The sequence below is a fragment of the Sphaerodactylus townsendi genome, linkage group LG10 (assembly GCF_021028975.2).
Source record: "Sphaerodactylus townsendi isolate TG3544 linkage group LG10, MPM_Stown_v2.3, whole genome shotgun sequence".
Lineage (NCBI taxonomy): Eukaryota > Metazoa > Chordata > Lepidosauria > Squamata > Sphaerodactylidae > Sphaerodactylus > Sphaerodactylus townsendi.
In genome coordinates this window covers 76371826-76398304 of record NC_059434.1, presented here as the reverse complement: position 1 = coordinate 76398304, position 26479 = coordinate 76371826, and the positions used below count along the sequence as shown (strand labels likewise).

Genomic DNA, 26479 nt, shown 5'->3' with positions numbered 1-26479 from the left:
TTATCCCCGGAGGGCTCAAGGCGGCTTCCAATATGGCTGTTACATCGACAGCAAATCAACAATAAAAATACTAAAAACATTAAAACCTAAGAACTAGCAGCAGTTTACAACAAAACTGTAGGTTAAACAACCCAATTTATAAATTGTTTAAGACAGGCGCCCCGCCAAAGGCCAGAAAAGAAAGGAAAGGGGAGGAAGTGGGTGGGGCCTGCGATGGAATTTGTAAGTAAGGCAGGCCCAGCTTTAAAAGATGGAGCGGCAGTCTCAGTTTCGGTCTCCGTTTCAGTGTCGGTAGGGGGCAGTAGATCCACGGCCGGCCTCCCCAAAAGCCCGGTGGAAAAGCTCCGTCTTGCAGGCCCTACGGAACTCGTTAAGGTCCCGCAGGGCCCGCACAGCCGGAGGTAAGGCATTCCACCAGGCGGGGGCCAGAGCCGTAAAGGCTCTGGCCCGGGTTGAGGCCAGCCGTATCATTGCAGGACCAGGGGTCACCAGTAGATCTGCCGTTGCCGAGCGCAACGACCTATGTGGGACATAAGGGGTGATGCGGTCCCGTAGGTATGTGGGCCCCATGCCGCGTAAGGCCTTAAAGGTTAATACCAACACCTTGAAAACGATCCGGAACTCCACCGGAAGCCAGTGCAGACGGCACAGCACAGGGGTGATATGATCTGAATAACCACCACCTGTTAGAAGCCGTGCCGCTGCATTCTGGACCAGCTTCAACTTCCGGATCAGTCGCAAGGGAAGGCCCGCGTAGAGCGAGTTACAATAATCAAGCCTTGAGGTGACCGTCGCATGGATCACAGTGGCCAGGTCGGACTGGGAGAGATAGGGAGCCAGCCGCCGTGCCTGGCGAAGGTGGAAGAACGCAACCTGGGTAACATGGGCCACCTGGCCCTCCATTGATAATGAAGAGTCCAGGCGGACCCGCAGGCTGCGAGCCAGAGATGTTGGGGCCAACATGACCCCCTCCAGACTCGGCGGCCGAAATTCCCTCGGTCTCTCCCCCCGGCCCAGCCAGAGGACCTCCGTCTTCGTTGGATTAAGCTTTAACCTACTCTGTCTCAACCAGCCAGCAACCGACTCCAGACAGTGCTGTAGAGCCGCAGGGGCGGAGGCCGCTCCCCCCTCCATCAACAGAATGAGCTGGGTGTCATCCGCATATTGGTGACAGGCCAGCCCAAAACTCCGCACCAGCTGAGCGAGGGGCCGCATGTAGATGTTAAATAAGAGCGGGGAAAGCAAGGCCCCCTGAGGAACCCCACAATGTGTATTCTCAATATAGAAGCAACAAATACCTTCAGGACATGCACTGTGGTAATATTATGTATGTAGGGCTGGGATGGAATCTAACAGCAAAGGATGCAGATACCTTGCTGAAGAACACTGGTCTGAGTTTGATCAGTGCCCAGGTGGGGACCTTCCAAGGAACTTTATGCCAGACCAGAGGTGGGATCCAACCAGTTCTCACCACTTCTCTAGAAGTGGTTACTAATTTTTCTGAGTGCCGAGAACGGGTTACTAAAGCAATCTCCCTGCCCAATAGGGACTGGAGGTGCGTGTGTACGCCACCGCCACTTTTTGAATCCCACCACCATCGGAACCTGTTATTAAAATTTTTGGATCCCACCACTGTGCCAGACCCTTTACATTCCAAGATCGAAGGAAGGGGCGGATTTTGATGTGTGGAACTTTGTAATAATTACTGGAGCCCCCCCATAGAGGAGTCATCACTATCACACCAAACAGAAAGGATGGTCTTAAAGCATGATCAGAATTAATTCACCTTTGATCCTCTCTTATGTTAATGTCCCCGTTACAAATGATAAGACAGCAAACAGCACGCCGGACAGCACAGGCCAATAGAAGCCCGAGCTGCTTTAAGGCTCCACATGCAAAGTCCCTTCAGAACAGCCGAAAAGCCCCTTGTGCCTCTGCGTGACAAATTACAAAAGCAAAGACATGAATGGATGAATTCCCTTTTTGTCTGCAATGGATGAATTCCCTTTGTCACCTTTGTGGTGACCCATCCAAATCCAAACAACCATTAACTACCACAGAATTTTTTTTAAACTAGAAATTTCATGCTCTAAAAACAACAAGCATTTATTAATAGGAGGTTGTTGTGACATAAATTTTAAAGGCCTGCCATTTGAAAAATTCTTAGGAGAAGCAACTCAGTACTGCAGGCAGGCAGGCAGGCAGGCAGGCAGGCAGGCAGGCAGGCATCCACTGGGCCCCATTCTGGGTACAATCGTAGTCGCAGGGTGGCCATGGATGAAGGTGACTTATGTTATGCCAGCACTTCCACAACAACTACAAAATTAGTGTTCTCCTGGCCCATTTTCATCCACTTTCGCAGCTTAACTTGAAATACTGGCCTTATGAATTTTTTTGCCATTAAGTCACAGTTGATTTATAGTGGCCCCATTGGGTTTTTAAGCCTAGTGAGGTTTTGAGGTGGTTTGCCATTGCCAGGCTCCGTGTCACACCTGGTATTTCTTAAAGGTCTCCCATACAAATACTTGTCAAGGTTGGGGCTAAGAGTATATGACTGGTGCAAAGCTGCTCAGCAAGATTCCATGGCAGAGTGGGGATTCGAACCTGGTTTTCCCAGATCCCAGTCCAATACCTTAACCACTATACCACACTGGCTCTCCAACACCATGAATAGGATCAGTAGAATAGAGTTGCTGGTGGCAACCCACGATTCAATTCTGGTGGCCAACAGGGAAGCCACCATTGTATTCCACTACAGGTTTCACAATGAAGGGAGGTGGTGTGAGCCTCTTTCAAAATGCTGCCCCTACTTTGTGAAACCCTGTTGCTAGCAGAAAGGACAAAGGAGATCTCCTTCAGCTTTTGCTGGCTATTAGAAACAACGGTGGGCTATGGGATATGATCCACAAGTATCCTTTATGCAGCTAACACCCCAACCCTGTTGTTCTTGAATTCATTATGTAAGGCTGGGCTGTAAATCTCACAGGTCAATTGTATTCCACTCCCAAAGCCTTGAGCTGTGATTCATATACACAACAGTCTCCCTGGGTTGTAGCTTTGTCTTTAATGGGTTTCAGGGTTTGCTTACAGTGATGAAGGTAGTTTTCTGCACCAGAATCATAATACTGTTGTATATAGACATATCATATGCAACATACCTGAAAGAGTCCCACAATGTCTTGAACAACTTTGTCAAAATCAGTTCGCATTAGGCCGTGCTGTGAAGTCCTGCAGAGTTGCAGTGTTATATATAAAGGAATCTCATCCATTGTGGTCCATGAGCCCATGAGATTTTTAAATAAGGACCCTTCATTTTGAGAGATCTATATCCTTCAGCTTGACCCAGGAAGTGTATGGTTTTACTTCGGATGCTGTTCCTGTCTGTAGTGCAATCTTGGGAACTACAGTGGAGTGGAGACTGCTCGCTGCTGTTAGAGAAACATCTTGGCCAGGGAAGGCTACCCAGGGGGCACTGTGAATATTGCCCCATTAAATCAGCACTGTACGCCCTCTTCAAGTTTCAGGACAGACAACACAGTCAAGGCGAGTTGCTTTCTATTTCCATCTACGCCACTCAGGCGAGAATGAGAAAGTGGTCAAGGTCTCAGAACGGACGTAGGTGGACCTCAAGGATTCAGACGGTCTCAGCACAGAATGCAAACCAGCTACTGTGATATGGTCTATTTATGTCATTTCACAAACAGAACTCCTTTTCCTTCTATAATTTGTAAGGTTTCTGAAGACGGGCGGTGTGGTAGGATTTCTCCCATGTTATACATTTGAACTGGGTCTAGAAAACTTACTTTTGAATCCTGAGGGTGGTCTAATCACTTTATTACATACAACCAGAGACGTATCTGGGGAAAATGTAGCCCGATGCAAAATCTGAGTCCCCCCGCCCCCGTATGGGTGGCCGCCCTCCCCCACCACGACCAAACAACATTTTTTGCACCAGGTCTTAAAGTCAGTGTATGGACCCAGGGTGGAGGAGGAGGGGTGTGGGGGCAATTTTCCACCCCTCATGTGACTAAATGGCAGCAGCCCAGGGACATTTGACCCAATTTGTCCCCCTGGGTGGTATGCCCTTGCATACAATCAGTAAGTATCTTACAATCATGATTTAAACCTGGAATCTGTTTGTGACTTGATTGTGTGTGTGTGTGTGTGTGTGCGCGCGCGCGTGCGCGCGCCATCAAGTAGCAGTTGACTTATGGTGCCTCCAGAAAGGAGCATTCAAGGCAAATGAGAAGCAGAGGTGTTTTGCCTTCCTCTGCAGAGTCTTCCTCTTGGAGATCTCCAATCCAAGTACTGACCCTGCTTAGCTTCAAGAACTGACGAGATTGAGCTGTACCATGTCCCCTTCCCTCCCCGGGATTTGGCTATACCACATGCCAAATGATAAAATGCGTGTCTGAGTACATTACTATAAATCCCAACCTCAGTGGAATTACGGCCGTTTTTGTTTTCAAGTTGTGACCACCAGAAATATTTGAATCTCTTCCCTTTGTTGTGTGTGTGTGTGTGTGTGTGTGTGTGTGTGTTTTGTTGTCGAAATAAACTACCACACTGACTACACCCAAAAGAACCGAGACACAAGTGCAAGAAGACCAGAAGACTGAAAGGATTTTTTCTCTCTCTCTTTTTTTTTGGCACAAAGGGGAAAATAGACTCCCTTCTGCTTTTAATAACTCAAAACAAACATAAGTTAGAATGCATCGACTCAACATTGATCCACAAAAGGTTGATGAACAAAGCCCAGACCCTCCAATTCCTCCTCGTACCACCACAGGAAACAATGAAAGGTAGAAAGTAAAACGGCTGAAGAAGTAAACAAAACGTACGGATGTTCATTTCCTTATCAAATGTCACATTTTTTGTCAGTTCATCCATGCTCACTGGCTGTGACTTTTAAATCACGTTCAGGACTAAGACCTCGCAGTTAACGGTGGACACTTTCCCCTCTTCTAGTCTTAATGCGAAACTGTGGCTCTTGCTTTGTGTGTTTCTCTTTTTTTTTTCATATATAGATATAAGAGAGATTAAAAAACTACTTTGATCAACACTGAGAGGTTACACTCCTGATCGTTGTGAATTATACTTGGGAGTCCAATCATGCAGAACTACAGGCAGGTGCAACTTAGGTCTTATAACAGGGTAGGCATGGCAAGGTGAACAGTTCGGTTTTGGCAAGGTGGGGGGGTCGGAAATCCCGGAACCGTTTGTTGCAATACATATTACTGGCCTTAAGTCCCACTTACTCGATTTACTAAATATACATAATACATTATATACACATAGACCCGCCCCCCCCCCCAAGCCTTTCCTCTCCAGCTGATCGCCAACAGAGGAAACGGCCGGAGGTACCTCACACAGATCTAGGGTGGCTTCCTGGGAAAAGACAGAGTGATGGACTGTTAATAGATTAATTACAAAGAGACAGGGAGAGAAGCAATGCAGATATTTACATCCTATGTGTCTTGCCAAGTCAGAGAAATGCACAGCCCTGTTCAATAGAAAAACGCTGCATCTGATAAGTATGGTTTGTCATCATTTTCTTGGGGTCATTGCTTTTAATCCCCACCCCACCCCAACTAGTATCAAGAGGCTCCCTGGTATTGATAATTTGTGTATGTGTACCCTGACTGGCAGAAATTCTTTAGGACCTCCAGCTAAGGTCTCTGCCTCTGCTAGCTGAGCTCTTTAACTGGCATGCTGGGAACTGAACTTCAGATATTTTTGTTTCAATATGTAAATCTTGTGTTCGTCCCCTGAACTATATTCTGTTAAGGCTAATTGTTTGACTCTGGCTTTGGCTGATGGAGGGCTATGGCCTCTTCTGCAAGAAATCTCAAGCATTGGTCTGCCTGCAGTGTTAGCTCGCGGCTCTCCAGATGTTATGGACTACAGTTCCCATCATCCCCTGCCAGCATGATGGTGGGAACTGTAGCCCATAACATCTGGAGGGCCACGAGTTTGATACCTCTTGTCTACTTTTCGAGTGAGGCATCTATTTAACAGGACAGGGCTTAGAGAGTACATTTTACCCAGCAGCTGCCTCTGTGTCTGTACAAGATGGCCACCAGTGGACATCATGAAAGCCATCTTGGGAAATATCGGTAAGGTATTTCAGAAGGAAAGAACTATACTTACCAGAAAATGGGATCATTTGAGATCAAAACAATAGTGTGGAGGGAAATTGGCCTGTGTTTACCGGAACATTCGTTTGTGGAAGCAGCTCGTGTCTTTTATCCCTCTACAAAGCACTTTACATATATAAAATAATAATGAAAGATAGATCCATGCTGTTCTAAGACCAAGGTCTTCCTGTTTCTGGCTTGCTGCCCAGTCTTAGCCACATTCTGTGAAAGTATTTCAGTGCTGATGATTTCACAGAAAGGATTCCACAGTAAAACAGCCATGAGTTGTATCCTCTCCTTTTCCAGTACCAGACCAGATATGAGTTGCACACTCTTTTTGTGCTATTTCTTCCAGCTTTATTAGGAAACATGACACATTATTTCTCACCCACCCCTAAGGCCAGTTTCTCTTACAAAGCTCCTGGAAGAATTCAGCCCTACCATATTTTTTTTGCCCTATTAAAGCCATCCTTTGAGATTCAAACCAGCTCCACCATCAAACCACTGAAGATGCCAAATTCTATGGAAAGCTATTTCGTATCTAGAAAGACAAACCCAGATAGTATTTTGCAGGCCACCAAGATATGAATACACCTAGCAAAGTTAAAGGCCAAACAAAAAAGATACAACCGAGCAACATGAAATGACAAGCCAATATGTTTTTCGAAACGATCCAAACTTAATTCTTTTTCTGTAAAAACGCATCCTGGAGATACACAGCCGTTGAGGCCAGACACAGCAGGCCTGTTATTTGTGGGAAACTGAATGCTGTCAAGCAGAACTTATGAGGCTGCAGAGGGCGAGTGAAGGCTCAGCAGCTGAATTTGCCATTTCTGCACAACTGAAGACCCCACACTTTGTCTTCTGGTTCACCTCTTGCTCTTTGTGCTGCACCCCTTTTTACTATGGATAAGGAGTTCACACAACTGAATGCCCTTTTAAAAAATAGCCCCTGACCCATAGAAAAACAATATATTACAGAGAAAGATAGGTTTGACTCCTTCACCCCAAAACTTATACTTTATGTGAGCGTACATCAATTTTTCCCCCCTGTGTTTTTCGTATTCGGGTTTAATAGACACGGTATTTTTCAGGAGATCTGGAAAAAACCAAAACTCCATACCAAGTCTCCTTACAACAATCCCGAAGTTTGGTGAACATTGGGTCAGAGGGTCCAATTTTATGGGGGCCATTGTTCTCCACTGGAAAAAAATGGAGAATGGATGAGGGGGGCTGTCCTTCAGTGTGCAATTTTGTGGGTTAATGTTTACCAAACTTGGGAGTCCCTCGAAGCTACGGTGAAAATTTGGTCTCAAAAAAACTTATCTCCAAATACAGTCTCCCCAGAGCCCTGCAAAGATTCTGCTAAAGTAAAAAGGACCTGCAATATCCCCCCCCCAAAAAAATCCCTTAAAATATTGGCTTTTAAAAAGGATATTGTGCCTTTTTGCCTTCACTGAGTCGGTGCCTCTTTTTTTGCTTCATTGTATCTGAATACAAACTTCGGAGGATTTCGCATGGGCCAAAAACAGCGGTGTGAAAACTGTGTAAACCCTTTTACGCCATTAAAAACCCTTTTACACCATTTTCACACTGCTGTTTTTGGCCCATGTGGAATCCACCTTCTAGTCCTGACAGGAACTCTGTCACTTATTAAGTATTAACTGGGGGTAACTTGGCCAGTAAGATGCATTGTGGCAGGCTACAATTAAACTGGTTCAGTTTTGACCAACATGGGTTAGGGCTGTGGCAACAGGGCTCAGAAGCATGGGGGAAGGGCAGATGCAGGAGGCAATCCTGGGTTCACTGTTATTTGAGCAGGCGTCTGCAGCATGGGTTGTTATTGCCCTTTGGAAGGTGGAAACAGCACTCCCCAGACCAGTGGTGGCGAACCTTTGGCACTCCAGATGTTATGGACTACAATTCCCATCAGCCCCTGCCAGCATGGCCAATTGGCCATGCTGGCAGGGGCTGATGGGAATTGCAGTCCATAACATCTGGAGTGCCAAAGGTTCGCCACCACGGCCCCAGACCAAGGACTAACTCCAAGGCCACTTCTGTTCCCCAGTGCTGTTGGGGTCCAGTGCTCAGTGTGTCAAAATACCTTGAAACCCCAGTCTATAAAAAGTATAAGTAGCAGTCAGGAATCAGCCCAGGAACTTGCCTTGGGCTTGTTGAAGGACAGAAAACCCAGCTGAACAGGTCAACCACCAGCCTTACCTCAGGCTGTTACATGTGACTGATACTGGATAGACATCCTTTTGCACGTATTTCCACCTTACTAGACTATGCAAGGGAAACCGGAGCCAAAACTTAAAGAATGAGACTAAAACCAGAAAAAAACCTCCCAGGTGAGGACGGGAGGGTTGCATAGCCTGAAATTTGGAGATATGTGGGGGCAAATTCAGATGTTTGTGCTTAGGAAAAAGTTAAAACCCCTGAGAAATTCGGAGGGAAGGAAAAAGTAAGTAAGGTGGGAGAGTTGGCCATCTGCACAAGCTTACTTCTTGCTGCTGGGATCCCTTCTTGTTTGCCTTCTGAGAGTAAAGTATGGGAGCAGCCCCAGGAGGTGCACAGATGCATCAGTTATCAGGGTTCCTTTTAAGGCTTCTGCCCCCCAGAGCTGGGATCCTAACCTGGTGCCCACCAATATTTTTCCTGGAACCCATTTTTGTCTTCCCAAAGTAAAGAGGCCATCTTGGCTTTCCTCTACTGTGTAGGAATTGGCGGCTCTTCAGGTGAGCCCAAGAAGGCATCACTAGGGACCATACATTTGAATACACTGGCCAATATCATGACAGGATGCTTGGCTTAGTCCCGCCCCCATGGCAGCCATTTTGCTGAGGCTTCAACAACTTGTTCTCAAAATTCTAAAAGTGTCCTCACATTCTATAAGGCTGGGGTCCCTAACCTTAGAAGCAGCAGGTGACTTGTATGAACTTTAAACAGACAAATGTATCACCCCAACTAGGTCAACATCTCACTTTATGCTTTGCCTATATTTCCAACTTTCAGTTTTATAAGTTAGACTTTCTGGTATGACCCGCCCCAGCACTGAATTGTGTTATCTCAGCCTGGTGAATCCTCCATCTGTTTGCCACATAAAGTCAAAGGCCTTATTGCTAATGTATCATAATTATATAATCTCTGACCATGCTATAATCATGATTAAATTCGGGTTGCCAGGTCTCCTCTAGTGACTGGCAGGGAATGAAGGGGGGGGGGGTAGGATTGCCAGATCTAGGTTGGAAAACACCTGGACATTTGGGGGCGGAGCCTGGGGAGGACCGGGTACAGTGCCATACAGCCCACCCTCCAAAGCAACCATTTTCTCCAGGGGACTTGATTTTGTAGTGTGGAGATTTGCTGTGATTCCAGTGGATTCCCTGGTCCCACCTGGAGGCTGGCATCTCCAAATACAAAGCCAGAACTCAGTCCTGTAATACCCAGAAGGCATTATTCTGCACTTCACATTCAAATCTCAGAATGGGCTGGGTGAAATAAGAACATTCTACAGTATAACCCCCACCCAGCAATCTAGATTTGTATGTGCAAGCAGGCTTCTATGTGCCTTTTTAAGGTGGGGCATATATCTCCAGCTATATCGCGCCGATCTGTCTGGGCCCTATTAAACTGGTTTGGATGAATGTTGGATGTACATCCAGATCCTAAGCAAGCAGTGGTTACATGTGACTGATGTGTAACTAAAATGGATCAGGGATGCATATTTTGATAACAAACCTTGATTTTTTTATTGTCAAAGGGTATCACAATTAGAGTTCACTGGCTATGGGGGGGGGGGTTGGGCTGTGTGGCTGTGGTGTGGTACTTTTAGCTTTTAGCTAATGTTTTGCCTGCATCTATGGCTGTGATCTTCATAGGTATGTCATGGTAAGGTGTGTTTCTCTCTGGGGCAGCTTGACTTGTCAAACACCTGCATGAATACAGGTAGGTTAGTCATCATTCAGCTTAATACATAAGTCTGCTCCCCAAAATGAGAAACTCAACCCAAGACAACTTCCCTGTTGGTTCTGGACCAAGCTCCAGAGCTATAAAATGAGACAAGCAATGACTGACTGACCAGCCTCTTATTATCACAACCAGACTACAAAAACCTGCAACTAGATGTATGGCCATTGATCAATATTGTCTTTTAAGGGTGCCCTATGTTCACTCATTTGGGATCAAGACTGACTTAGGCAGATTTACTTAGGTCTGCTCTAGGCAGACCTATAAACAAACATCTGTGGTAGTTGACTGACGCACACAACATCCTGTGGCAAGACAATCCATATCCAATATGACTACACACATATTTTGTCTGGCCAATCGGCTTCACTGGAAGTCCAGTGTTTTGAGTTGCTTCACTATCTCCAAACTGGCAATAGTTTTACATACCACTATGATGGTTCCTTCAGAGCTGCCTGCTTCTCATCTGACTGACCTGACTTAGGTCAACATTTTCAAACATTTTTTCATCAGAAACTGAATCCCCTTTGTATCATCTCAGATCATCTTGAGCTTTTCTGCACTAGCCTTCTCGAGATGGGTTGACCACAACAAACCATAGAGGTCTAAGGCTGCAATTCTAAGATCATTTTCCTGGGAATAAGCTCCACTGAATACAATTGGGCATTTCTTCCGGGAAGGTACAATCTGATTGCTTCCTAAATGTAGGCTAGCTGATATGATGGTTTTGTTGCGTCCTTTGACCAGTTCTTAAGATTGCATTTTTTGCTTTTCACTGATGAGGGGAGCTCTGACTCCCAAAAGCTCATAACCCCAACATTTTGTGGGATTCTAAGATGCAACTGGACTCTGATCTTGCTCTTCTACGGCAGACCAACACAGCTACCCTCTAAAACTCCTTTTTCACCGTGAGCTGTTCCCCTCCCCACAATGTTCTTCTCAACTTTGACCTCCTGAGTAGTTATAGACATTGTGAACTCCCATTGGAAGAAGAGTCCAGTTGATGTTTTCCTTTTCCTTTGCACTTCTACAGAATCGTACCTGCTGCTCTCTACCGCTAGTCCCCCAGTCTTCCAAGGCTGCTTAGGAATGGATTTCACCGCCCTGAGTAATTTGCTGCCCTTTGCAAACCTGGACACTTCACGACTGGTGTGTTTTGTGGCTTCTGATACTAATTAACAAGCACATCTTTACTAACGACCCGCAATTCCAAGAAGCTTCCAGTTATCTGTCAGCATCGAAACTGTGGACAGATTAAATTGCCTTTTAATCGCCCGTAATAGTGGGCGGAAAAAATACACAGTTAGCAAATGTCATTATTGCTTAGATCATCACTTCACTGTTGGTGCCTTTGTGGCACCCTGCACACACGCGCACACACACACACACACACGCAACGTGGGGTGGCGTCCCTTCAAGTAGTTGTGGCTTTAAATTCAGGCTGAGTTTACAGTGCCGCACACAGGTAATGCTGTTTCATGGCTTTTAGAGAGAGAATACGGAGGCAATCTATACGCCTCGACACTCCGTAACATCCACTCCTATGGAAATTGTGCATGGTGGCAGCAAACGTGCTGTTATCGTGACTGTGGTATGATGGCAGCGCTTGGTAGATTGTCCCGATATTGCTAAATTTGTTTTTGCAGTAGTAACCTATTGCTTATTGCTTTCATACATACTGCACCAACTAAACTTTCCTTTTTGTAAAAAAAAAAATCCTCTTCAAAGGAGAATCGACTTACTTTTGAACACAGCAAATGAAAATAAAACAGCTTGGTAAAAAATTATTTCACGAGGGGAGGAGAATATTTCTCTCCATTCTGGACTTATGAACAACATGCTGGACTTACGAACAGCCACATTTTCAACACAGGATTACCTACACTTCCAGACTTCTGTGATTTCGGTAGGCTAGGATATTTTATTTGTTCGGATGGAAAAGATTTACTAGCGACTGCATTTTTACGATAAATTGGTTTCGAGTCACGTTTTCCAATCGTATTAGAAATTGCAGGTTATAAGAGGAGGTTACTTAAAACTGCGTAAGGTTTAGACCTAACAGAAATGTGAATAACTGTGATTTCCTACCAATTTGAAAGTGATAGTCGACCTTGACTCCTAGTCTCCCGAAGTACATCACATTTCAGGTTTAATGAAAGTGTTGTGTTGCAATCCGTGTGCGCCAACACGGGAAGGGACCCGGATAGACACTTGCCAATTCTGTCACACTAGGACTAAAGACAGGAGCAGATACCTCCATTTGAGCTACGGAAGGCTCTCACTGATGGCCAGAGGTGTTTTGGCGTGCACTGTCCAGGAGACCTACTGTAGGCAGTGGTTTTAATCCTGAAATTCAGAATCCATCTCGCTGCTTCCTGTTCCCGCCATCAGAATTGCCTTGCATGTCTGAATGGAACTGAATGCACATAAAATACGGATCTACTGGATTTATTCCAGACTAATTTGTCTAGGAAAAAACCCATCACTCCCTTGCCAATTAGACACTTAAAAATATTAGGGACCCGCAGGCACTTGTTGAGATATCTGAACTCCGGCTAGCTCTGGATACAAACAACCCTTTTTGATGTGGCCAGGGAGACTGTGGGTTCAACTGATTTGTCTCAGATAAAGAGGGAGCATTGGAGAAAGCAAAAAGCAGCTAAGAATTCGCCAATATCTGAGCAATGGTCCCCACAAGGGAAATTATTTCAGCTCATTTTTTAAAAGTCACTCCCAGTCTCAAGCACCTAGATGGAGTTCTTCCCTGCCCAGCGCTCTACAAGGAAGGAAGAAGCTTTCAATGTGCTTTCATCCTCCATGGATCTTCCACTCATGTGTAACAGATCTTGCCTCCTCAGCAAGGATCTCTGCAAGATGCCTTTCCTACATTTACAGGGCCATCCCACGCATTGATTGCAATGGGATTAGATTGGAATACTTCTGCATAGGATTGCACTGTCAGATTATCAAATAGTCTTGGCAACCTCAGCTTAGGTCAGTGGCCAAGTCATTCTTCATCCAGTTATTCTTCCTCTGATACCCTTCACAATTTGCATGATGGAACTATACATCATGAGCCATCAACTTCTCTTATACTCTTAAGCTTCCATTTTGTTGCTGCTAAGAGGTCCCTGTGGCCTCTCAGAGACATGGCTACTGTGAGAAATCTCATCCACCAACAAAGAAAACCCCATCACTGTATGAACGATTCTACCACTCCAGTTAAGAGCTTCCAGTTGGTGGGTTCAGGAAGTCGTTCATCCTGGCTTAAGAGAAAGGATTGGGGGGGGCGGGTCACAGTATATCTGTTGTGGGGCCTATTTACCTCCCTCCAATTTGGATCTGTGGAACAGAACAGGCTTCATGTGGAGGTTCAGTTTCCAGCACCTCTAGTAAAAGGACCGCAAGTGGAAGATGGTGGGGCCCAAGAGAGCTACTGCCAGTCAGAATGGTCAATATGGAGCCAGAGATAAGAATTGGTTCTGTATGTTCAGGAATGTCCAGAGTTCACCTGTGCCCTGATCCTGGGGCCCTGGCGGTTCTTCCCTGCCCAGCGCTCTACAAGGAAGGAAGAAGCTCTCAATGTGCTTTCATCCTCCATGGATCTTCCACTCATGTGTAACGGATCTTGCCTTCTCAGCAAGGATCTCTGCAAGATGCCTTTCCTACATTTACAGGGCTATCCTACACATTGATTGCAATGGGCTTAGATTGGAATACTTCTGCATAGGATTCAGATTATCAAACCTCAGCTTAGGTGAGTGGCCAAGTAGGCTACCCTTCCTCGTAATCTGTTTTCTTGACATCCAAACTCTACTAAATTTTGGCGCTCAATTTCTAAGTTTACTATCTGGTTTCCTATCAAGAGGATCCTGGGAAATTCTCCCTGATTTCTGTCAAGTTCCGATGCTAATCACCTCCCGCAGCAAAGCAGTCCTCCTTTTCGAGACATAGATATCTATCTATCTCCATTATAAAAACCAGAAGTAAATTCTAGAGCATCAATATCAAGAATTTCCTGGTTGATCCTCCAGCCTCTTTTCCCGTTACAAATGGGAGTTAACAAAGAGGAATACTAAACTTCAGAACTCTACATCAAAGTTCACCGTGAATTTCAGATTGACTTTGTTTCTATGTGTCTGAAGATAATTTAAATTAATCACTGAAACAGCTACAACAGACTGTACACTGGGAATTATATTACAGATGGGATTTACGTACAAAAAAGGGGAGGTCGGGTTCTCTGCGGCAGGCTGTGCGTGTACATAAACCCTCCAGCTCGCTAGACAGATGTACACACAGAGCTATGGATACCAGCAAGTGCATAATTGTGTGTATGTACACCAAGATACATGTGCATTCCTCTGTTGATCTGCCTATGTGGAAACAGAGAGAGGTTAGATAGGCACACATGTAATCACACCAAGGGGTAGTAACTGCCCACCTTGTCATGCCAACGTGAAAAAGGACAGTTGCAGATTGCTGGTTTTGCAGCCATTTGATTTTGCAATTTTTTATGAAAAACGGCTTCTTTTGATTTTTTTTTTTGCACTTAGCATCATTGGAAGAAGACCAAAAAGCAGAGCAACTATAAGTTAAATATTCGCTTGAGCTTAGCTGCATTACATAACTCGTTTAGGAGAAGCAGGCTGAAAAGGTTTTTTTTGTTTAATCTCGGATAGATTTCTCTCTCTCTTTTTTTTGTTTTTAATTTCTCTTCCTCGCCATCATCAACATTCTTTTTTTTATAATCGCAATGGTTCTTTTTAAATCCCCCTCCCCTAAATTACATCATCTTCTGAAGAACGTCGGGTTTCGCAGGCAGGCGGCTAGTCACCTGCAACAACCGAGGGGTCCTGCAGAAGCTTCCAAACTGCTGTCAGTGTCCGATGCCAGGGTCTGGTCAGTGGACATGGAGGAAATGTCATTGACGGATGAGGATGGAGGGAGGCTGTCGCTGCTGTTCACTGCTGCACCTGTGCTAAGAAAATGAACACCGACGTGATTCAACCTGAAAGCTGGAGAGTGCTCAGAAGATAACAGATCAAGGGCCTGCCCCTCTTCGACCTGGTAGCTCTGGGGTTATCTGTTCTAAGGAGCAGGAGTGGCGTAGGAGGTTAAGAGCTTGTATATCTAATCTGGAGGAACCGGGTTTGATTCCCAGCTCTGCCACCAGAGCTGTGGAGGCTTCTCTGGGGAATTCAGATCAGCCTGTGCACTCCCACACACGCCAGCTGGGTGACCTTGGGCTAGTCACAGCTTCTCGGAGCTCTCTCAGCCCCACCTACCTCACAGGGTGTTTGTTGTGAGGGGGGAAGGGCAAGGAGATTGTAAGCCCCTTTGACTCTCCTGCACGAGAGAAAGGGAGGATATAAATCCAAACTACTACTCCTCCTCCTCCTCCTCCTCCTCTTCTTCTTCCTCTTCCTCTTCCTCTTCCTCTTCCTCGTCTTCTTCTTCTTCTTCTTCTTCTTCTTCTTCTTCTTCTTCTTCTTCTTCTTCTTCTTCTTCTTCTTCTTCTTCTTCTTCTTCTTCTTAGCAGTTTGGCCATGTGCCGGTAGGCGAAGAAGAAGAGTTTGGATTGATACCCCACCTTTCCCTCCTGTAAGACACAAGGTGGCCTACAAATTCCTTTCTCTTCCTCTCCCCACAACAGACTACCTTGTGAGGTAGGTGCGGCTGAGAGAACCCCGAAGAACTGTGACTGTCACTAGCCCAAGGTCACCCAGCAAGAACATAGGAGTGCGGAAACACATCTGGTTCACCAGATAAGCCTCCGCCACTCAGGTGGAGGAGTGGGGAATCAAACCCGGTTCTCCAGATTAGAATCCACCTGCTCTTAACCACTACACCACACTGGCTCAATGAGGTCACACGCCCATGAGGGTAAAAGGTCAAGTAATGTCCTGTACAAGCACTGGGTCGTTACTGACCCATGGGGTGACACCACATCACGTTCACTAGGCAGAATATGTTTACGAGGCAGTTTGCTGTTGCCTTCCCCAGTCATCTACACTTTACTCCCAGCATGCTGAGCGCTCGTTTTACTGATCTTGGAAGGATGGAAGGCTGAGTCAACCGTTGAGCCGGCTCCCTGAAACTGACTTCCCTTGGGATCAAACTCAAGTCATAGTCAGAACTTTGAGTGCAGTACTGCATCTTACCACTCTGTGCCTTGGGGCTCTACCTACAAGGGAGAGAGGTCCTTTTATACTCAGAAGAGCTTCCCTGGTATACTGAAAAATATGAGTTTGTAAATGAATCAAAGCAGAAAGAAAATTTTTCCCAAAAAATGGCCTTTCACGCGTGCTGAATAATACACTTTCAATAGTTCTGGTTAGTTGCCGGAAAGGTAAGAATCCGAGCAATACTGGTGATGTATTGTCGAAGGCTTTCACGGCCGGATTCAACTGGTTCTGGTGGGTTTTCCAGGCTGTGTGGCTGTGGTCTGGTGGATCTTGTTCCTAACGTTTCACCTGCATCTGTGGCTGGCATTTTCAGAGGTGTATCACAGAGGGAAGTCTGTTACACTCTGTGATACACCTCTGAAGATGCCAGCCACAGATGTAGGTGAAACATTAGGAACAAGATCCACCAGACCACGGCCACACAGCCTGGAAAACCCACCAGAACCAATACTGGTGATATTATTAAAGATGTGCCGGTTCACATGTTTTGGCGGATGCAAAGGGTCTGGTAATAAATTTGATAAGGCTTACAGATTTAGGGTTGCATTTGGCCGGCTTTTTCAATCAGTCTTGTCCAATTCCCCTCCACACTACAGTCACCATTCCACACTGCTTTTGGATATGTAAGACCGACACGTCTCAGCAAAGTCATTTTTTGATAATCAGAGAGGATCCCTCCTTCCTCTTTCACTAACAGAAAATCTGCTTGGATCCAACCCAATTTTTCTTCCTTATCGAGTTGATATTTTTATTGATAGCCCCTAAATAACTTTTAGATGAACAGCTCTGTACACCTAGTTTCCCACAATGCAAACCCGGGACTTTTCACGCTGTAAAACTCTGCAACTCTTGTGGAGCCCTTAGAGAAAAATGCCCAGGCTAGAGTTCTGTGTGGCAAGAAAATCGCTGGAAATCTGTGGCTGTTTCTGTCTGGTTTATGATAATGGAGTGAGACACTCTCATTCTCCTTTGGCTTTTAATCGGTTACACTGCCTGCCCTCACGCTTTCCATTGATAATATTTTTTGCCGAGATACAAGCTATTCTAGAAAAATTATTGCTTCATAAAACCAGCTTGGGCCTCTCTCTCTCTCTCTCTCTCTCTCTCTCTCTCTCTCTCTCACCCTTATAAAACAACAACCGACAAACAAAAAACATCTAGTTGTCTGGAACTAAAAATGAAAATGTAATTGAAAAGTAAGGGATGAAATATACAATAAGCACCTTTGCTTTGTTCTCCAAACGACCGGGTAAATAAAATGCGTTCCCTCGGGCAGCGCAACAAAAGGGATCGATGAATAAGGAGGACGCTGTGCTTTAGGTGAAAGCCCGCCCTTAATGAGGCCTCGCAAATTAATTTCTCCATGCGAGCAAACCGTGTTATCATTTACACATAAATCACCAAACTCGCGCTGCCGTGTATGACATGTTTGACTACGAGCAGTGATTTATTCTCGCATCCACTACATCGTTAAGAAAGATCGTGCCGTGGGTAATGGCAAAATGCACTCTTAAATCAGATCTTCAAAGTTTGCTGCTCGCTTTCCGCTCTGCAAAGGACTTGCCGGAGTGCCATGCTATCACAATCGAAGTCAGAGTGTGTGTAGAGTACGTAAACCGTCTGACGTGTCATACCTTAATTTTGCACCTCTTGCAAGATATCCTGTATCTTATTCTTGCTAAGAAATGGCATCTTTCAGCAGATTCTTCACCCCTTTGATTGTATTCAGTGGGAAAGAGGAAGAGAGACAGCGTGGGCTTTGAGCTCACGGACTACCTTTCCCTACTCTCAGAACTGAATGCACACACTGGGAACATCCCATAATTATTTACTTGCTTTACAAAGTATTGGTCTGTTTTCTACTGATCAAATTCCCATTAAATCAACATTAAAAATTGCACCAATAAAGCCAATATAGTACAAACTTTAAAACCATTTCAAAGGACATTTTTGTTCTTTCTATCACAACCTGCCTTTCCTCCAAGAAATTTAGGGAAGCATACAGGGTTCTGTCCCCATTCATTTTATTCTCACAACAACCTTGTAAGGTAGACAAGGCTGAAAGAAAGCGACTGGGTCAAGATTACCCAGTAAACTTTATGGCATTGGTGATGATGGTTTTGATCTTGAATCTACCAAAGCTTAGCCTTACCCTGCCGCCACGTGTAGAAGAAGAATAAGAGTTTGGATTTATATCCCACCTTTCTCTCCTGTAAGGAGACTCAAGGTGGCTTTCAAGCTCCCTTCTTCTCCCCACAACAGACACCTTGTGAGGTAGGTGGAGCTGAGAGAGTTCTGAGAGAACAGTGACTAGCCAAGGTCACTCAGCAGGAATGTAGGACTGCGAAAACACATCCGGTTCACCAGATAAGCCTCTGCCACTCAGGTGGAGGAGTGAGGAATCAAACCCGGTTCTCCAGATTCGAATCCACCTGCTCTTAACCACTACACGACACTGTAGGACAACAAGAGCAGACTCCTACACTTATTTAATGCTCCAATGCCCTCTTTGGTTTCTAAGATTTTTGTTTTCTTTTAAGATATATGTTCTTATCCCACCCTCCTTATGCTCCTATATTTTCGTTTGATGTTCCCATCCCTTCCTCCAGATCCCTTTAGATATATATTTATTGTTTGAATATACCTTATTTTTAAACTGAGAACCCAGCTTGCTGAGGTTAAAGATTAGGTGACTGGAGAAGGCAATGGCAGATGATCCCATTCATTTTTACCTCTGAAAATGACAAGCCGTGTAGAACCCACAGGCAGCAGGCAGGCTGAGCAGAACTGCATGCCAGCCTTGGCCCCAGCTAACGCTCCTTCCGCACATGCAGAATAATGCACTTCCAATCCACTTTCACAACGGTTTGAAAGTGGATTTTGCTCTTCCGCACAGTGAAATCCAGCTTCAAAGTGCATTGAAAGTGGATTGAAAGTGAATTATTCTGCATGTGCGGAAGGGGCCTAACATTCAGCTCTATTATGCCACCTCCAAACCCCATGTGCAGCCCTGCGGTGGCTAGTAGGTAAGTAAGGGGAAGAGGGAGTGCTGTGAGAGGGAGAGGAGATCCCCACACCCCAATAGCCTTCCAAATCATGTTCGAAAATAGCCTTCCAAATCATACTGGAGAAATTCATTACGATTCAGTAGCTCCTTTTTGGCTTTGTTTTAATTGCCACCATTTTGTTTTGGCTGAACTCCCCCCGCCTGAAAAAATACCAATACTTTTTTTTGGGGGGGGGGGGGTGGTTCAGTTCAGCTTTTGCTGGACATGCCCCTCTAGTTTATACCATTCTAAGGTGACCTCTATGGATGCAATAGATTAAAAATACACAATGCCAGCACCGTACTAATTCCAAGCCCTGAAAGCAATCTAGAACTTTTCACAGCAATGTAGGGCTTTTTCACACACACACTGAATAATGCACTTTCAATCCACTTCCAGTGCACTTTGAAAGTACATTTTCCTGTGTGAGATGGGAAAATTCCCTTACAAACGCTTGCTGAAAGTGCATTGCAATTGGATTGAAAGTGCACTTTCACATATGCTGAATAATGCACTTTCAGTCCATTTGCAATGCACTTTAGCGATTGTTTGCATGTTGATTTTCTTTGTTTCTTTTAAGCTGGAATTCAATGACTACAACTCATCTCATTAGACATCCTAACTTGTTTAAATAATTTGCAGCCCCAGGTTGACGTAAAACTGTCAACCCCCATGCTGATAGCTGCGGTCCTTGCAAAGTGGAGCGTGCCGGGAACACAATTTGGCTATTCACTGGGACTGAGTACCTGAAGGAGAAGGCTGTCCTTTTACTACACCATTTTTAGTCTTTTCTTCAGAATTCATTACTTCCTTGTAGATTAATTCTGCAAGAGAGAAAGGAACCAGTTACCCATATACACGACACCTCCTAGTTCATTAGCATCCCTTACAGCTATTAGGAACACACAAAGATGGTTGATCGGGAACACAAGACTACATTTGCAAACAAGCTCACCAAAGTTGCTAGCTTGCCCACCCAATGCTTGTTTTGTTTTGTCACTTGTGGATATGTCAACAGTCTAAAAATTCAGAAGGCTCAGTTGAGACACAGGACAGAGCCAGGTTTTACTTCGACCACAGTTTCTGAAACGAAACTTTGGACAGCAGATGATCATTCAAATTCTGCTAGCGTCCTCTCTCCAACCAAGGTGGGGCAGTTGTTTGATGGCACCCCTGAGGGCAAGGAAATGTGTGCCCCTTCTGAGAGAATTTAGAGGTGTGCCAGCGTCAGATTGGGAGGCCTGCCCAAGCCCTCTCTGTACTTTCTGCCAGTTCTGGTTTGCTTCAACAAATTTTGTTTTCATTGACTTTCCTCATGCATAGCAGATTATATATCAGTGATGGCGAACCTATGGCACAGGTGCCAGAGGTGGCACTCGGAGCCCTCTCTGTTGGCACACGCACACAGAGTTCATCATGTGAGGGATGGAAAATCACCCCCCCACACACACACACATCTAGGCTGGCCTGGGTCACTGAGCACAACGTGTGCGCACCGTGGTGAGCAGGGAGGACTTGGCTGGTGGGCCTGATGCCTGTGCTCCGGGTGGCTGATGCCCGAGGGGGTGGGGTGCAGAGGAGGCAGAGATGCTAGAGAGGCACAGAGCAGTGTGCGTGGGACTTGCTGGAGGCTAGAGCAGGCTGGCCCCTGCTCGAGCGGGTGGGGCGGAGGAAGAGGGAGCCAACCGTTTTTTTCTAAACTAAAACCTCAGCATTCAGGTTAAATTGCCAGGTTGGCACTTTGCGATAAATAAGTGGGGTTTGGATTGCAATTTGGGCACTCGGTCTCAAAAAGGTTCGCCATCACTGTTATATATGCATAATGCTGACATGGCTAGGTCCAATGTTCTGCCTTCAGTGCTGCTTCCTATATGGTAGATTCAAAAAAATAGACAGCACGAAGAGATTTTGCTCCTGTAACTCTAATCAACAGGAAACTTTAACCCTTTCCCTCTTCTATTACGCTAAATATGAGGGAATTAGGGGGAAAATATGCAAATGCTCTTCCCTTGAATTGTGATAGGATTTCAGATACTCAAAAGATCTTATACTTGTGAAATAGTTCTTGTAGTTTGTGAATTGGTGGCCAAGTTTTTACTAGAAATTATACACCCTTAAGAATAGTTCTGTTTTTTTAACTAAATTGTGTCACTCTGTTATTTAAAGATTCTTTGTTATTATTCTCTTTGGGGATTGTTTTAAATCTGGTTTTGTGTTTTTTGTTGGGTTTTTTCCCTGTATTTTACCTGCATCATCTTATAGGCAAATAAAGGCTTGGTGCTATGACTATGACTTTTCTCTTCCCCATCTCATGCCTTTAGCTGGCTGATGTTGCCAAGATCAAGCCAGGATGAAGACAGAAAATCAGAATTCACGTATCATGCAAAACTACAGTTAAGATATGGCTTCAGAAGCTGGTATTACGAATCTTACCTACCCCTGCAGCTCCCCAAAGAGGCAAATAATGCCCCCCAGAGCTGGTTCAGGTTTGGAAAAAGGGGAGGGGATAAAGCTGAAGCCTCTTATCCCCCTATACCATAGGTGTCAAACTCGCAGCCCTCCAGATGTTATGGACTATAGTTCCCATCATCCCCTGCCAGCACCATGCTGGCAGGGGATGATAGGAATTGTACTCCATAACATCTGGAGGGCCGCGAGTTTGACACCTGTGCCCTATACTGCAGAACTGGGCCCCAACACGCTTGGAAACTGTGTTTTCAGCACCTACCGTGAGACCACAAGATGATCAGGGTTGGGTAAGGGATCCAGACCCCAACTTGTGCCAAATGTTTTGTCTTGTTCTGCTCACAGACTGATTTTGCATTTACATGTGGGTGTGCCCTATATCATCAGCTGTAATATATATCAGCTGTAATATATATCAGCTGTAATATATATATATAGTGAAGCAGGAAAGAAGAAGAAGAAGAATTTGGATTTATATCCCCCCCTTTCTCTCCTGCAGGAGACTCAAAGGGGCTTAAAATCTCCTTGCCCTTCCCCCCTCACAACAAACACCCTGTGAGGTGGGTGGGGCTGAGAGAGCTCCGAGAAGCTGTGACTAGCCCAAGGTCACCCAGCTGGCGTGTGTGGGAGTGTACAGGTTAATCTGAATTCCCCAGATAAGCCTCCACAACTCAGGTGGCAGAGCTGGGAATCAAACCCGGTTCCTCCAGATTAGATACACGAGCTCTTAACCTCCTACGCCACTGCTGCTCCTGAGGAAGAGAGGCTTGATGGGGGAGGCTGATATGGCCTGGAATGGAGCAAAGGCCTTTGAAAAATTACCAAAAGTAGTGGGAAGAGTTACAAATCAAGCAAACATATTGTGTATGTCATATGCCCAATTCAGAGAGGATAAAAGCACGTTTGATCTTTCACTATATAATGAAGCTCTGAAAATTATCCATGTATTTTCAGAGTGTTACCCCTTGGGGGCTGAAGCACGGCTGATACTTTTCCCTAACAACGTTAGAACGGACAATTCTATCATATGTAATATGATAAAACTGTGGAAAATAAACTTGCTTGAAAGGTTGGTTTTTAAAAAGAAAAAAAGAAAAATTACCTTTCCATTCTTCAATTGTGTGTTCTCTTTCATCCAGCTGCTTATCGTATATCTGCGGAGGTGGCTGTTGGGTAAAAAGCAAAAAGAGGTAAGCACCCTGTGGGGTATGAAATCCATCACGTCCACATTGAGACAGAGTGAGGAAGGGGGCCTTCTTTTATTGCGTTGTCCCAACCTCTGCTTGAGACAACCTAAATTCCAAAACAAGAAAAGGAATGAAAGGGTGAGCAATAGCTGCCCACAGAGAGTCTTGAAGCCTGGCCAGCAGCCAGCTCTCCACAGCAGCATGGGATAGCTGGAAGGGAAAAGAATCATCACTTTAGCTGAGTCCATTAAGAAGAGAAGAAGAAGAGTTTGGATTTATATCCCCCCTTTCTCTCCTGCAGGAGACTCAAAGGGGCTTACAATCTCCTTGCCCTTCCCCCCTCACAACAAACACCCTGTGCGGTGGGTGGGGCTGAGAGAGGTCCAAGAAGCTGTGACTAGCCCAAGGTCACCCACCTGGCATGTGTTGACAGAGTGCACAGGCTAATCTGAATTCCCCAGATAAGCCTCCACAGCTAAGGTGGCAGAGTAAGGAATCGAACCCGGTTCCTCCAGATTAGAATGCACCTGCTCTTAACCGCTACGCCACGGCTGCTCCTTAACACTTTCATTCACTTGTTACCCATATTTCAAGGTCATAAGTCACAGCTAAATAGAATCTCCCCCTTCTCAAAATGTGAATCTGCATATGGATTTTCACTAAACTAATTCTGTTCACATTTCAGGTTTCTCCTACTCATAAACAACGGCCTTTAGTTTCGTAGAAATCTCGAGTGATTTCTGGTCTACAACAAACTTTACTAGTCTAATTGCCCTCTTTTTTTTTTCTGCCATCAAGTCACAGCTGATTTATGATGGCTCCACAGGATTTTCAAGGTGAGGGATGGGCAGAGGAGGTTCACCATTACCTTGCTTGTGCCTGGTGACCCTAGACTTCCTTGGTGGTCTCCCATTCAAGTACTAACCAGGTCTGACCCTGCTTAGCTTCTGAGATCTGATAGGCTAACCTGGGCTATCTAGGTCAGCTCAAGCCTGCCCATACTTATACAGGAAAGGATAAAAGAACCAACCCTTTTCTACTTTACAAAAGTCAAGAAGATTGTATATGTGCTGTGAATGGTCTGGACCATAGCTAGCTTGTGGCACAAATAAGTCCTCAGCAACTTTTTTATTTTAAAGAAAGGCTCACACATATTGCCACACTGATTCACGTGACGAGTCTTACAGGCCAAAAAGCTAGGTTGAATTGACTGCAGAAGAGAAATTCCAACTAATGGAGCAGCAGTGGCGTAGGAGGTTAAGAGCTCGTGTATCTAATCTGGAGGAACCAGGTTCGATTCCCAGCTCTACCGCCTGAGCTGTGGAGGCTTATCTGGGGAATTCAGATTAGCCTGTGCACTCCCACACACGCCAGCTGGGTGACCTTGGGCTAGTCACAGCTTCTCGGAGCTCTCTCAGCCCCACCTACCTCACAGGGTGTTTGTTGTGAGCGGGGAAGGGAAAGGAGATTGTCAGCCCCTTTGAGTCTCCTGCAGGAGAGAAAGGGGGGATATAAATCCAAACTCTTCTTCTTCTTAATGACTCTTTCCTGATTAGAGCTGCCAGCAGGCCTGAAGACCAGTGTCCCACCCTGTTAATAGAGGCTGAATGGGATGGTATTTACTTCCGTGCCATAGAACATGTCAACAGCACATTTCTATATATTAAGCCTCTATTAAAGGGACAGAACATTTCCCTCCAACACTGTTAACAACATTGTTCCCTATTCTGACAAGCAATGCAGAGATTAGCTTGATGACCCTGATTGGAATAATGTTCCTTATACCCCTTTTTCCTTCAAGGGAGGGAAATGGCTCCACACAGCCAATTGTTTTGCCCCTCGAGTCACTCTTGACTTAAATTGACTCAATAGAGTTTCCAAAGCAAGCAACATTCCGAGGTGGTTTGCCATTTCCTGCCTCTGTGTCACCCGGTATTCCTTGGAGATCTCCTATGAAAATGCCAGCCAGGGACAAGAAGAAGAGTTTGGATTTATACCCCACTTTTTTCTCCTGTAAGGAGACTCAAGGTGGTTTACAAACTCCTTTCCCAGAGGTGGGATCCAGCAGGTTCTCACAGGTTCCCGAGAGTAGGTTACTAATTATTTGTGTGTGCCGAGAGGGGGTTACTAATTGGTGATTTTGCCATGTGATTTTTGCCTTAGTTACGCCCCTTCTCTCAGCAGTAGCGCACAGAACTTGAAGCAGTCTAGCAGGAGGTGCACTGGCGTGCGTGGCAGCCTGCGCCTGCGTGCATTCGTTTCCCGCCAAAGGACCGACGCAGCGGCTGCATCCTTGCCACAGCCCCGCCCAGGAATGCCCCGCCCAGGAATGCCCACCCCCACCCCTGTTGTGCCCCGCCCAGCCCCATTGGCGCTACGCCACAGTTTGAATCCAACCACCATGGGAATTTGTTACTAAAATTTTTGGATCCCAGCACTGTCCTTTCCTTTCCTCTTTCCACAACAGACAACTTGTGGGGTAGGTGGGGCTGAGAGAGTTCTATGAGAACAGTGACTAGCCTAAGGTCACCCAGCAGGAATGCAGGAGTATGGAAACACATCTGGTTCACCAGATAAGCCTCTGCCACTCAGGAGGAGGAGCGGGGAATCAAACCCAGTTCTCCAGATTAGAATCCACCTTGTCTTAACCACTACACTACCCTGGATGAAAGTGTGTGACTGGCCCAGGGTTAGGGTTAGGATTAGGATGACTGGCCAATTTCCATGGTGTGAGTGGGGGGTATTAAACTTAACCACTATGTCACATTGGCTGTCTCCATACTTCCCTGAGGGGAAAATCCCTCACATGTGTGAAGCGAGCTTTCACACTGGGTGGTAATATTTTGATGCTGCACATAAAAGACCTCGATGTGCCAGCCATCAGGTACCTCCTGGGAGTGTCTTTTACTGCAAGTGGGAACAGAGGAACAAAGGAAATTGAAAGAGAGTTTCAGATGAAAGGTCTCACTGGCAATTCCACAGCTACCTGCTTTCGAGTTGCTTCTGCGTGGGTTTTGAGGGGCTGTGAAGGCACAACTACTTGCTGAGACAACGGAAAACACCATAAGGCGACAGAAGGAAGCAAAGGAGAATTTTTTTTAAAAAAGACACACAAACAGCAAAATCAAATACACCATTTATCGTCTGCTGGAGACAATGCGCAACAGCTTGGGCAAAGGGAAAATAATTTTATAGTATTCAACGAAGCACAATGTTATGTTTTTTGCTTGTTGTACCAAACGGGGCTGCTATAAAAAGATTAAAAGGAAAAACGCTACAACTTTGGAAGCAGTTCTTCCATCATATTTTCTCAGTTATTCAGTGTTATTTTATCAAATGACAGAGTTCAGAAGACATGCATCTTCCCCAACGCACAGAACTGTTGCTATATATTCTCTTTCTTCCAATAGCTAAGGAGATTTATAGGACCGGTTTCCTCATTAGTCCTGCTGAGTTATGGTATATTGTGTAATATCTGTTTACTT

At 45.4% G+C, this 26479-nt stretch overlaps 1 protein-coding gene across 4 annotated transcripts in view; it reads right to left on the bottom strand.

Moving 5' to 3' along the window:
- Positions 1-11772: 11772 nt before the first annotated feature.
- The window catches only part of LOC125440222 (mitogen-activated protein kinase 10), a 93256-nt gene continuing 78549 nt past the window's right edge, over positions 11773-26479 (bottom strand). For 2 of the 4 annotated variants that reach the window (XM_048509920.1, XM_048509921.1), the window contains 4 exons: positions 22910-22973; positions 20088-20165; positions 13854-15082; positions 11773-13090 (listed from right to left, as the gene is read on the bottom strand). In XM_048509920.1, the coding sequence (XP_048365877.1) occupies positions 14940-15082; positions 20088-20165; positions 22910-22973 (285 nt within the window). In that variant the 3' untranslated portion in view covers positions 11773-13090; positions 13854-14939. Of the gene's footprint in view, positions 13091-13853; positions 15088-17928; positions 18008-20087; positions 20166-22909; positions 22974-26479 lie in introns of those variants that run through there. The other 2 variants (XM_048509923.1, XM_048509924.1) reach the window with 2 other exon arrangements.